The sequence below is a fragment of the Triticum dicoccoides genome, chromosome 3A (genome assembly GCF_002162155.2).
Source record: "Triticum dicoccoides isolate Atlit2015 ecotype Zavitan chromosome 3A, WEW_v2.0, whole genome shotgun sequence".
In the NCBI taxonomy this organism is placed as follows: Eukaryota; Viridiplantae; Streptophyta; class Magnoliopsida; order Poales; family Poaceae; genus Triticum; species Triticum dicoccoides.
The window spans coordinates 2600657-2614003 of record NC_041384.1 but is presented as its reverse complement, the minus strand read 5'-3'; the positions used below and the strand labels follow the sequence as shown (position 1 = coordinate 2614003).

General features: G+C 45.8%; 1 protein-coding gene across 1 annotated transcript; it reads right to left on the bottom strand.

The window, feature by feature from the left end:
* Positions 1–5616: 5616 nt before the first annotated feature.
* LOC119270854 (probable transcriptional regulator RABBIT EARS) lies at positions 5617–6290 on the bottom strand. Its single transcript, XM_037552903.1, has one exon. It carries the CDS (start codon positions 6221–6223, stop codon positions 5792–5794), a length of 432 nt encoding a protein of 143 aa, XP_037408800.1. The 5' UTR covers positions 6224–6290; the 3' UTR covers positions 5617–5791.
* Between the last annotated feature and the right edge of the window lie 7057 nt (positions 6291–13347).

Here is a 13347-nt window from a genome sequence, read left to right as displayed (position 1 = left end):
TTATGAAGGACTAGATGATAGTTGAGTATGTGGACTTGCTTTTTAGCTCTGACATAGACTCTTTCTGATGTTATGATAAATTGCAATTGCTTCAATGATTGAGGTTATAGTTTGTTGGTTCTCAATAAGGTTTCTGATTCATACTTTTGCATTGTGAATAGATCATCACTTGAACATAAGTAATCATATGACAATATCTATATATGTTGCTGTTATGAGAATAATCATGATGCCCTCATGTCCGTATTTTATTTTTATCGACGCCTCTACCTCTAAACACGGGGACATATTTATTGTTATCGGCTTTCGCTTGAGGCCAAGCGAGGTCAAAGCTTGGGGGAGTTGATACGTCCATTTTGCATCATGCTTTTATATCGATATTTATTGCATTATGGGCTGTTATTTCACATTATGTCACAATACTTATGGCTATTCTCTCTTATTTTACAAGGTTTACATAAGGAGGGAGAATGCCGGCAGCTGGAATTCTGAGCTGGAAAAGAAGCAAATATTAGAGACCTATTCTGCACAACTCCAAAAGTCCTGAAACTCCACGGAATACCTTATAATAAATAATGAAAAATCTTCGCCAAAGATGAAGACCAGGGGGGCCACACCCTTTCCACGAGGGTGTGGAGCGCCCCCCCTAGGGCGCGCCCCCCAACCTCGTGGGGCCCCTGGTGGCTCTCTGATGACCATGTTCTGCTATATGAAGTCTTTCGTCAAGAAAAAAAATAAGAAGCAACCTTTCGGGAGGAAACTCCGCCGCCACGAGGCGGAACCTTGGCGGAACCAATCTAGGGCTCCGGCAGAGCTGTTCTGCCGGGGAAACTTCCCTCCCGGAGGGGGAGATCATCGCCATCGTCATCACCAACGCTCCTCTCATCGGGAGAGGGCAATCTCCATCAACATCTTCATCAGCACCATCTCATCTCAAAACCCTAGCTCATCTCTTGTATCCAATTCTTGTCTCCAAGTCCGGGATTGGTGCTAGTAGGTTGCTAGTAGTGTTAATTACTCCTTGTAGTTGATGCTAGTTGGTTTAATTGGTGGAAGATCATATGTTCAGATCCTTTATGCATATTATTACCCCTCTGATTATGAACATGAATATGCTTTGTGAGTAGTTACGTTTGTTCCTGAGGACAAGAGAGAAGTCTTGCTATTAGTAGTCATGTGAATTTGGTATTCGTTCGATATTTTGATGAGATGTATGTTGTCCAGCTTCTAGTGGTGTTATGTGAACGTCGACTACATAACACTTCACCATTATTTGGGCCTAGAGGAAGGCATTGAGAAGTAATAATTAGATGATGGGTTGCTAGAGTGACAGAAGCTTAAACCCTAGTTTATGCGTTGCTTCGTAAGGGGCTGATTTGGATCCATATGTTTCATGCTATGGTTAGCTTTACCTTAATACTTTTGTTGTAGTTGCGGATGCTTGCAATAGAGGTTAATCATAAGTGGGATGCTTGTCCAAGTAAGAACAGCACCCAAGCACCGGTCCACCCACATGTCAAATTATCAAAGTACCGAACGCAAATCATATGAACGTGATGAAAACTAGCTTAACGATATTCCCATGTGTCCTCGGGAGGACTTTTCCTTATATAAGAGTTTGTCCAGACGTGTCCTTTGCTACAAAAAGGATTGGGCCACCTTGCTGCATTTTATTTAATTTTGTTACTTGTTGCTCGTTACAAATTATCTTATCACAAAACTATCCGTTACCACTTATTTCAGTACTTGCAGAGAATACCTTGCTGAAAACCACTTATCATTTCCTTCTGCTCCTTGTTGGGTTCGACACTCTTACTTATCGAAAGAATTACGATAGATCCCCTATACTTGTGGGTCATCAACCGCACACATGTCAGTCATATTAATTAAACCCATTAAGTGTCGCGTGAAAGGCGGCCAACCAGCTATGCCACGTGGCGCAAGCTGGTTGGCCGCGGTGAAAAAGCTTTTATGATATTATTTTTAAATGAAGAGAGAAAAATTTTAAATATTTTTTTCTTTTTATATGGAGGTGATGATCCCACATATTTTTTAATGAAGGGCTACGCAAAGTGGCGCTCGCTGGTAGGTTGCGTTGGTGATTTTTTTTTCTTTTCTTTTTTTACTTATTTTTCTACTTAGAGGTGAGGATATTTTAAAATATTTTTTCAGATGGAGTGAGGACTCCATATATCTACCATTTTTAAAAAGTTGCTCTCCACTACTTTCTACTCTCTCACCATGCACACTATCCACATCAGCAATGTGCCACGTCGTTGCAAGTTGTCCACGTCATCAAATAGATCCTCACATATAAAAACGATTTCTCTCTATCTCTCGGCCAGGCACGGGCCACACAGCCGCGATTAGTGCCAAGCGAGCACGCAATACATCCAAGCCATGAATTATGGCTGTGAATTACTATTGCCTAAACCCATGCATGCAGTTAATTATGGCTGAATTGGATCATGCCTTCCCAATCTCACCCGTAACATTTATTTCTGATTGCATTATCATCTCCATCCCACTTTCCTTGCATTCCGTCTCCTTTCCTCCCTATTTTCTCTTTCTCTTCATCTTCTGCGTCCTGCTCCACTCCCAAAAATAAATCAACCCCTCAGTCTGGATTCACTTCAAAAATATATAGCCATCCATTGTAGATCAACCAAATTGAAACACCTCACCTTTAGGAGCGATGGTGGCGTTGCTGGGGAGGTGTCGCTGCCGGCCAATTCTTTGTGAGTCGTCGCCGCCGGAGTGGCGGAGACCCGCGCGTTGTTGCCGACCCAAGCCCCTGTAATCTTCATAGTTGAACCGAGCCCTGCACCGCGTTGCCAATGAATCAAGCCCCATTGGCTCCGTTGCCTCAAGCCACGCACTCCGGCGTCGACCAGAGATCCAGGTAGGCGAGACGTACCACCATCGGCATCCTCCTCCATCATCTGCTGCACCAAGGGTGGGGCTCTCCTTCATATCTACTCCGTATCTCCTTAGATATGAACAAAAAAATTGAGTTTGCTTCAGTTTGAAGATCTGTTTGTGTATCGGGCGAACTACTATGAAACCTTATTTCTAGAAGAAAGCTTCGTCCCATCTTCGGCCACATCCTCCACGTCAGCAAGTCCGGTATTTCTCTCTCACCTATAATCCTCTCTAACTCGAGCACTGCCGGCAAGCATGTGTCAAAATACGATGGATCTTGTTCATCTCCCTGATCTGGTTGGTTTTGCTTAGAAGCAATAGATGGTGAAAAAATCATTTTTGTTATTACCGTTCTTGAAGGAATAAACAGATGAAACTTACTACCATGTACTACCTGCAACTATAGTCTGCATCTCTCTCACACGCATATTAGTATAAATCATATTGATATTTTTATTGCATCCTTTGATTGATTTGTAGAATTAGAGCATATGGCATAGTGTAGTTCATCGTCAGTATGTTCTTTCGTGGCACTATTATTTCGGTGGCACTATTATTTCAGTATGTACTCTAGTGGTACCATTATGCATGTGACTAACATTGTCCTTCTATTGCAGGTGTTCAAAATGGAATGTTTTGTTTGATTGTTGATAGGCATTTGGAGGCACATGCATTGCATCCAAAAGAATGAGGCAAGGGAGCTCTAATTATTTTGTTTGGAGATAGATGCTGGAATAGTAACTGATGTTCAGTTTCAAGCATGTGCATGTATAACTACAATCAAATAATCTTCTGTAGGGCTAAACACTTAGGATATTATGTCTCCAAACCTGTAGCATCTCTTGATATGTGGTTACCTATCAATACATGATTGTTCTGGTTTACTGACACGCATAGCCTAAAAGGTTTGTCCTTGCTGAGAGTATCAAATATGACCCGTTATGATCATCATTTGGTTTAATTGTTCTATGATGGCTAGCAGCCTATTGAAAAAGGTGTGACAAAATGAAGTGTATATGCTGTCCTACTCCGTTTCAAAAAAAAATGTTGTCCTACTCAGGACCTATGCCATTTTGTACACCTTTGGTTATTCTCTCAAAATGGAGCATGATGGACATATGTTGCAACCAAATACCCATTTGGGTGCATTACATCTGAAGACTCACAAATTAAGACGAAATTTCTTTGTTTTTTTTTACTGTGATGCACTTCTAATAGACTATCAAATTATTCTGTTCCGTGTTAGCGGTGCATTCCAATTAAGGAAATGTGGAGAGATACTATGGTAGTACACAAATTGTCTTGAATTTTCTTTGGAATCTGGCTAATCATATCATTCCATAAAGGTTTAAAAAGTCAATTTAGTAGTGCAAATTCAATTAAAGGTTCTCATACACTAATTTTCATTACAAATATTATCCATATGCAGTGCTATAAATTCCCGCAGCAACGCGCGAGGTGTCATCTAGTTCTTTTAAATGAAAATGTGCGCACAACTCCCTCTCGAGCGGCGCGCCCCAACCACTAGTAGACATCAAGCATCTTGCGGTCCAGCAGTCCATAGGAGCTACAGACATGTCGTACGGCTTTGCATGCACGGTCCATGCAGGCATGATGTTCAAGCAGCCTTTGGTGAAGAAAAGTCTTTCATTTCCGAGTCAATGAGAATAGTCTTGAGGCTTCATGCATTTCATTTGATTGTTACACTCGTGATTCTGCTTGTAACCTCGGGGCGGTTGCTAGATAAAATTAGAGAGGGGTGCTAGATCATGTTAGATTTCTTCTTGCTAATTATTTTTATTGCGGCTGAGACAACCTGAAGAACTGACGTAATCCCTCCGTAAAGGCATATAAGAACGTTTAGATTAGTAGATCACTAAAGGCGCTTCTATATTTTATTTTATTTTACAGAGGGAGTACTACCTGAATGCATGTATATAAATTCATAATGTAATTAAGGTGGGGAAAAGCGCCAAAATACAGATAAAAGGTGCAATTTTTTTTTTGTTAAAAGGAAGGCAGCTCCCAATTCCATTGAAAATGATGAATAGTTCATCCACATCAACATGGAAGTCCTAGGAGCATCTAAATCTGGTTCGGACCACGGCACTACCAGGTGACAGTCTCATCCTCAAACATCACCAAACTGCCTGATAGCTACACAACCAACCACACGCAGCTTACTCGACACACAAACCAGCAATAAATGACAAGAACACAACACAGCGTCCAGTTTCACAATGACCATAACTTCACAAAAAAAAATCACAATGACCATGGAAACAAAAGCTGCGAAACTTGATCACGGGTTTTCTTTTCTCTTTCTTTTTGCGAACATATATCCGAGAAATCAAGGAGACAGATTTTGTTGTGAGTAACCTCGGGGTTGATGTCAAAACAACCTTGATGTATTTTTTCTTATGTTACAGGTACTTTGTTTTTATAATGAACTTTTATAGTCTCTCAGATCCGTATTAATCGTTGTTAATTTAGTACAACTTTGTACGAAATCAGCAACAATTCATACTAAATTAATGAAAATTAATACGGATCGAAGGGAGTAATACATGTGAATCCTTTCCGAGAGAGAAAACTCGGAGACAAGGGAAGACCATAGTAATACTAAGAACCAAAGTATATGTACAGTACAGAACGAACATCCGAATACGTTCAGTGCGCGCGCGCACACACTAGCTAGTTTAAGGTGGATAAGAAGATGAAAAGGAAGATACTCCCTCTGTAAACTAATATAAGAGTGTTTAGATAACTAAAATAGTAATCTAAATGCTCTTATATTAGTTTACGGAGGGAGTAGTAAAAACGTACATACACCCCGCAAAAAAAAAGTAAAAACGTACACACGAGTTAGCTAATTAAAGCTTGAGGTTGAGAACTTGAGATCAAGCTGCTGCTGCTGCTGCAACTGCTTCTCGCCGTCGTCAAGGCGCGTGTTTGGCCATCTCGCAGGCGCCTGTGCTGCCGCGGTGGCCGGCCGGTCGCCGTGGTCGGATTGGAGGTAGAGGTGGGGGTTCCAGCTGCCGGCCCGCTCCTTCTTGTGCACATTCTGGTGGCCCCCCAACGCCTGAGACTTGAGGAACTTCTTGTCGCAGAAGAGGCACGAGAACAGCCGCCTCGATCTCCCTTCGCCGGCATGGCCACCATGGCCGCCGTGGCCGGCAGCGGCGTCTCCTTCAGCCCAAAAGGAGGAGGATGGGGGTGCTGCTGGTGATGGCGGTGTCACGGGGGCCAGGGTCAGGGACAGGTCTAGTGAAGCGGCTGCCCCATGGGGAGCCTGATCCATCGGAGAAGAGAGGGCCGGCCGGTGGAAGATATTTGCCGGCCAGCTCTACTTCTCCTGTACTATTGGCTTTCACTCTCTAGACTAGCTAGCTGCCTGCGTGTAGAATGAATGAGGAGTTTATAGATGGAAGCGTACCACTTGCTAAATCTGGGAGCCGCATTATTGCAGAGGAGCCTACCGGCTATAGCCAACCACAGAGGAACACCAGCCCATGAGAAGGAGGTCGAGGCAGATCATGGCTACAGAGGTGGTAACAGTTTGGTTGTGATTCTTGTCTATCATCATAGTGCTTTGTTGATCCTTATTCAATTGTTGAAAGGTCAAAACCTCACCTGAACTATGTTTCCGCTACACCAATGATTATGGCCTGATCAAGAGATTGCTGATTTACCAAAAAAGGGGGTTGGGTTAGTCATGCCGAAACTTCAAATCCAAGTCTCGAGGATAGATTGACAAAGATATTGGGAGTAGCAACAAATCATAACGTTGGCTCGATGTTTCCGGGCCACGATGGCGAGGCGGTGTTCACCTCTAAGAATTAACATTGCTGTGATGGATGTTCCAGATGCTCTAGATGGTGCCGGTGATCATGGTGGTGCCGAATATTGGAGGGGTAGGGCTGGAGGCGTGACGGTGAGTTCCTGGAGCTCTCGACGAAGGTTGTATGCACCGGTCATAACTCTGTGCATGACATAGACCAGAACTACAATTGCTTGCAGGTTGGGGGTCGATGGTGGTCGTGCACCTTTTTATTTAGTTATTGGAGTTCTTGGTCGATGACCTTTGAACTTCTGCAACAACTAGCATTGCATCCCAATAACATAATTGCAAACATGAACCTCAACAAGCTACCATGCATAGGAAGAGACACACCTCAATATGCAACATCGAGCATGGGAAAAGGCTAATTATTTTCATCGATTCATTTGTTTACCAATATACCATAATCAGTACAATATAATCATATATATTTTCAGATCATGCAACCAAATCTCAGTAAAATATATTGCAGCCAATTCTCGCAGCAACACATACTCTAGTTTCGTTCATACACGATTCAAGAACGATCTATATACACACAATCATTTTAGCTATCTAAGAGCATACTTAATGATGGTATGCTATATACATTTCTCCCACGGTTTCCTCCTCTGAGGCGCACTTACATGTATCTTGTTATGTCCTCCGGGTTATCACATATGACTCGTATTTCACCGCACTTGCTTTCACCCTCATACTTGGGGTGGCATCACCACATCAATAACTTGGGCAGATGTTTGATTCAAGCGATGCACTTTTTCTGAAAAAGATTTTGTTGATTCAAACACCGCGTTGAGACGATACTAAAAAGATTGAGTACATACTTGGCATGTGCATAACAAGATGCAAATAGAACGAACACGTCCAAAGTTACAAGAAGAAAAATGAACATGACATGATGTAAGTGATGCATTTCGACAAATTTAATTATGTTTGAATTTCATATCTGATCCAAAGGAAGGAGTAGAGGTGGAAAGTGTAGTTGTGCCAAATCGAGATTGTGTGGGTGTTTAGCAGATCAATCCATTTTGTGTAGCAGTGTGCATGGAATTACGAATCCTCTTTCTCCGGGCCTCTTGGACTTGAAATCAAAAGGGAGTGAGTGGTTCAAATCCACCTCCGAACAATTATAGATTACATTATATCACAAAAATCTAGTCTGATTTGAAACAGGAAATATTTGCCAATAACTGCCAGTTATTCATTTTTTTTATAGTTAGTAAAGCAGTATCAGATTGTTAGAACATACAACCTGATCTTACATTAAAATTTGAACTAACATGCTTATCTAGCTAGCCAAGCTTTGCTATGTGTTGCTTGTCTAAAATATTTTTTTTACTGAGAAGCTACTCACATCTGATTTTTTATTTTAGCAGACTTATAATAAAAAATATAGCTATGGGACGTGGATCACGTTGGTAGTAACGTGACATGGTGGAGTCATTACTCTGACAACAATGTGTCAGACGCTTCGGATCAACTCAAGGATTCAATGGCGACAAGTATGACACCGAGGTGTTGGACCTTAGGCGCACGTGCACAAAAACTTCTCGACTGTCATTGAAAAGGAGAAATCGGCTCTAGTAAGAAAGCATCGACAAGAACATGGCAGCGACTCGTTCTAGCAGCAACAGTGGTCGCTCAGATCCAAGGACCTCAATGCAATCTTTATAATGTTTGGGATGCATTGTAGTATTGGTGAACTTTATAATAGATCCGAGCCTTTTCCGAACAGAAAAAAGATTGTGAGGTACCATCAAAATCTCGACACGTATGACTAGGTTGCTTATACTTTTCAAATTGTAGTCCGGACAAAATCGCACCACTGTAATAGGATCTTCATCAACATCATTAGCAATATATAAGTCTTCTCTTTTTGTTCTCTTCGTTCAATCTATACATGGCCAAAAGGCGCGCCTCCACAAACGTAGTGATCAGTTGTGTCGTCGTCGGTTCGTACGTCCTGACAAGGTCTGAATTATGACTCGGCCTGTCCCGTCATGCATGCCAAGACACACACTCAACTTCAGCTGGCTCAAGTCTCAGTCTACAGTATACATCGTCCTTTCTAAGAAAAGTACTATGCATCAACTGTGCATACAGTGCTCGATCTTGGCCTCCTGGACCGCTGGACGTACGGCAGCACTGCTGGCTCATCTACTTATTTTATCAGCGCTAGCAATGGATTCATGCATGATGCTACTCCCTCCCAAAATATAAGAGCATCTCTAGTGGCTTGTCTAAATTTGGTAGTCTATATCTTCACATACACAATGGTGTAAAAAAATTCATTTTAGACAACTTCGGTTTTTCAGTGGATTGTCTAAATTTGGTAGTTTATATTTCCAACGGCTACATTTTGAACGTGGCGCGGGTGTCCTTCTCGTCTCCAACAGCTCCGGATTGGCACGGGAGAGAGCTCACGAGGAGCATCTCTCGTTTGGACATCCTCGCTCGGTAGTCCAAATATAGACGATGTGTAGCTAGTCTGATGGATGTCTAAATTTTAGACCACGCCATACACCAGCCGCTGGAGACGTTTTTTGGCCTCTGATGGTCTATATCTGGCTTAGACTATGGGATACACTAACCACTAGAGATGCTCTAAGTCCTTTTGACAGCATCGACAACCAGGCGCTTTGAATCCCACCCCTCAAAATCCTGCGGACGCGATCGGGCACGTCTACGCACAGTGACTGGTCACGCCTTAAATATTTGATTTTACAATCGGACATCTCAAATTAGAAATCTCAAATTCATATTATTACATGCAACATGAAATCTAATCTAACCGAAGCTCGCCCGGTTTTGCTGTGGCCATGTCCGGCAGCCGGTTGCGCTCCTTAGAGTGTTGATCCGGTCGCCGGAAAGGTAGAGTAGGGCATGGAACATGAGCCGGCTCACAGGACTCAAGGCGTCGGCGTCTCCCATGCCCTACTCTTCCTCGTCGGAGCACGAAACTTGAACGGTGCCGGTGGACATTAGATCGATGATGGATTCGTCCTGGGACGAGCCGGCGACATCCACCACGATGCCGAAGAATGTGACTCCGCCTCGCCGACGTCCACCGCCGCGAGGGCTGCCGCCGCCTCCCACGCCTGCTGCCTCGCATAGCGGGCATATTGTGCCATGTTCTCATCAGATGAGGCCCATGGTGCGTCCCGATGCTCGGCGCTCCAACGGAGGGGTTGCGCGTCTACTGCCGTGTTTGGACGCCAAACCGATCGCACCGCCTTCGGCGAGGCTGCTACGACACACATAGCGCCATGCGCCATTTGGGTGGATGCAATGGATTCCCGATGAAGGAGTCCAAGCGCTGCCGGGCGCGGGCCTCCTCCCGGGAGCGGCGGAGTGCAAGCCGGACAGCCATCTCCTCCTTGGGACCACATGGGATGAGCTCGGAGTCGATGGATCTAGAGGTGAAGGATTCAGATCCCCTGCCCGCCATGCCAGAGACGCCGGAGACCGCTGGAGATGAGCTTGGGTGGCGGGGAGGAGTGGGGGAGGGGGGATTGAAGTAAAGTGGCTAGGTTTGATCCGGTGAGCGGATGAGGGGGAATATATGTGAGGTCGGGTGGGCCAGCATGGGCCGGGTCCGACATAGCGGGCGCACCCAGGCGCTCGCATATCCGCCCATATTTGGGCTGGATATGAGGGGTGTCGGTCTGCCCGGACGTTTGAGGCATGTTTGCGACACCCAACCGGGACGAAATTTCGTGACCGATCAGTGATCGGGCGGGTCGCTCGGCCGTTTGAGGAGAGTTTAGGATGCTATCCTGTAGAAGGTAGCCTGGTTCTTTTCTAAACGAAGCCACCTAGGATAGTAAAAATACATGCCCGTCCGTAGGTGGCCTCGTTCTGTTGTTTGGGGATGGTTTTTTAGCATGCTCCCTCTTACATGCCATGTCAAAAGAGAGATAAGAGGGAACATGTTAAAATTGCTCTTCTTTACGAGCTATAGGCTTTCTGTATAAACTAACGTTTGAAGAAAAACATTATGGTGCATGAAAGTGCTGAAAAAAAAGACATACAGATAGGCACAAAAACATTTTTCTTCTATGAAAAAGCCTGGCTCCCAATTTGATTGAAATTGATAAATAGTTCATGACATCGACAAGGAAAGCCATCTAAACCAGGATCAGACCGCATCACTACTAGCTGACAATTCCACCCTCAAACAGAACAGTAGTATAGAAAGCCCAACCTCGCGCAGGATGGGAAAAGGGGAATTGCAGGTCCCTAAAAACTCAGCAACCAATGACAAAAACACTACACAATTAAACGAGCAGCTTCATGATGACCATGGAAGCAAAAGATGCAAAACTTGAGCACGGATTTTTCTTTCTTTTTGCGAACATATATCCAACAGATTAATGAGACAAAAACACTATACTTTTGTTGACCATGGTATAACCTTGGAATTAGGGGAAGACCGTAGGTGGTACAGACCAAAGTATATGTACAGTGCAGTACAAACATGCGTACGTACCTCCATCCGGATCCGCGTATATACTTACGTATGCATGTGAGTAGTGAGTAGCTAAGTGGAGTAGGTTTGTAGGTCTAGTGCTCTCTCTCTCTCTCACACACACTAGCTAAGTAGTTCAAGGAGAATAATTAATAAGAAGATTAAAAGGACGATAGTAAACACTTACACGGCCTTTTTCTTTACGATATCACCCGTACACCTTCGCCGCTCGCCCCTCCAGGGCGATCGGGGAGGGGGGGAGGGGGGGCAACCCCCAGCCGCCTCGATCCCATCCCTCCTTCCCCTCCACCGCTGTCGGGGGACAGCGCCGGGCAGAGCCCATGTATTCGACGGCGGCGGCTGAGGGCTGCTCCTCCTTTCCGGAATGTACGGTGACAAGGGCATCAGATCCGCGGAGGTACGACCTCTTCCTCGATCCATGGCGGCGCGGTGGCTCCTGCTGGAGGCGTTTGTAGTGATGCGGGGTGAGATAGCGAGAGGATGGAGGTGGAGCTGGGCGTTCTCGGTGGCGGCAGCAGCGTCTGGCCCGGATGCGGTCTTCCCGGACGCGGCAGCGACTTCGGCCTGGATCCGAACATGGCGGTGGTGGAGTCTCCTCTGCCTGGGATGACGGGCCAGATTGTGGGTCCTCCTGGCGGCGCCTGTGGCAGCGGATCTTGGGATCCCGCACCCGGGGATGTTGCAGGATGCTCATGGCGGCTGGAGCTTCCTCCGGCGTCGACAGCGCATGATGCGGGATCGCAGTTGTGGTTTATGTTGTATGGGTGATGACAACGGCGGGCGCGACGGTGGGTGCTCCCTGTAGCGCCCGAAATCGGGGCGGCAGCCCCTCTTCAACCACAGCAGACTCCGGGGTCGTTTTGGGGGAGTCTGGATCTTGAGGTGGTGACGGCCTTCTGTGGCTGGTGGTTGTATGGGATGTCTCTTCCATCAACAGATCGGGTTTGATGCTGCTCGACGGGTGACACATGTGCCTCTTTCGGAGTCGTCGGACGGTGCCCGTCGTTGGGTGGATGCGCTACCGGCAGGTGCTACGCACGGTGTCTTATATGGAGACATCAAGTCATGCCTGCTAACGGCAGCTGATGCACCGTGGCTCTAGCGGAGGTGTCATGTTTAGCCTGTTGCTGTCGGATCGAAGGTAGTGCGACTGTAGCGGGAGGCAGGTGGTATGAGACGTCTTTGTCTTCTGTTGTCTCCTCCAGAGGTATCCGGCTACCAAGATGTTGGTAGACAGATAAGGGCGGATGATACAGACGGTTTCAGCGATGAGTTTATGCACTCCGGTGGAAACAAAAGATCTCTGATCAAACTATGTCGTCGCGCGCTGTGTCGTATCCTTGCTGAAGGTGGTGGACTGAAGCTTGGCTTTAGGGATGAGAATCCGGAGTTCAACCTTGTGGTGGACTCGCCATCGTCGGCGCACGTGCGGTGATTCCTTCTTGAAGGCGTAGCCTAGGAGTTGTATATTTTCATTTATGTTGTGTCTTGTATCATAGGGATTAGTGGCTATCTGGGGGAGGTACTATCGCGAGGTATACGGTCTCAGGGTTTGTTTTTCGATTTATTTTCGGGTTGATAGTGTTCGGCTGCTGGATTTTGCACTTTTAGTAATATATGGCTGCCTGCATTATCCTGATGCCGAGGCCAGGGCTATCCTCCTTTTTAAAAAAACACTTACACGCCAGCTATCGAGGCCAAGGTTAAGATCAAACTGCAGCAGCAACATCATATGCTTCTCGCCGTTGTCGTGAATGCGCTTGTTTGGCCATTTGGCCAGCGCCCTAGTCGTTACGGTGGCCGGCGGGTAGTCATGGTCGACTTATTGATAGAGTTGGGTGTTCCAGCTTCCGACCCTCTCCTTCTTATGGCCTGCGACTCGAGGAACTTCTTCTCGCAAAAGAGGAATGAGAACAGTTGCCTCGATGTTCTCGCTTCACCACCGTCGCCACCACCATGATCATGGCCATAGTCGTTGTCGCCAGCAGCGATGTCTGTTGAAGTCCAAATAGAGGAGGAAGGAGGCGGCGCTGCTGGTGATGGTGGGGGCATGGAGGCCAGCGTAAGGGAATGGTCTAAGAGCATCTCCAGCCAC

Excerpts from the sequence above, each read along its gene's own strand:
- LOC119270854 (XM_037552903.1), bottom strand. The coding sequence starts at position 6,223 with ATGGATCAGGCTCCCCATGGGGCAGCCGCTTCACTAGACCTGTCCCTG.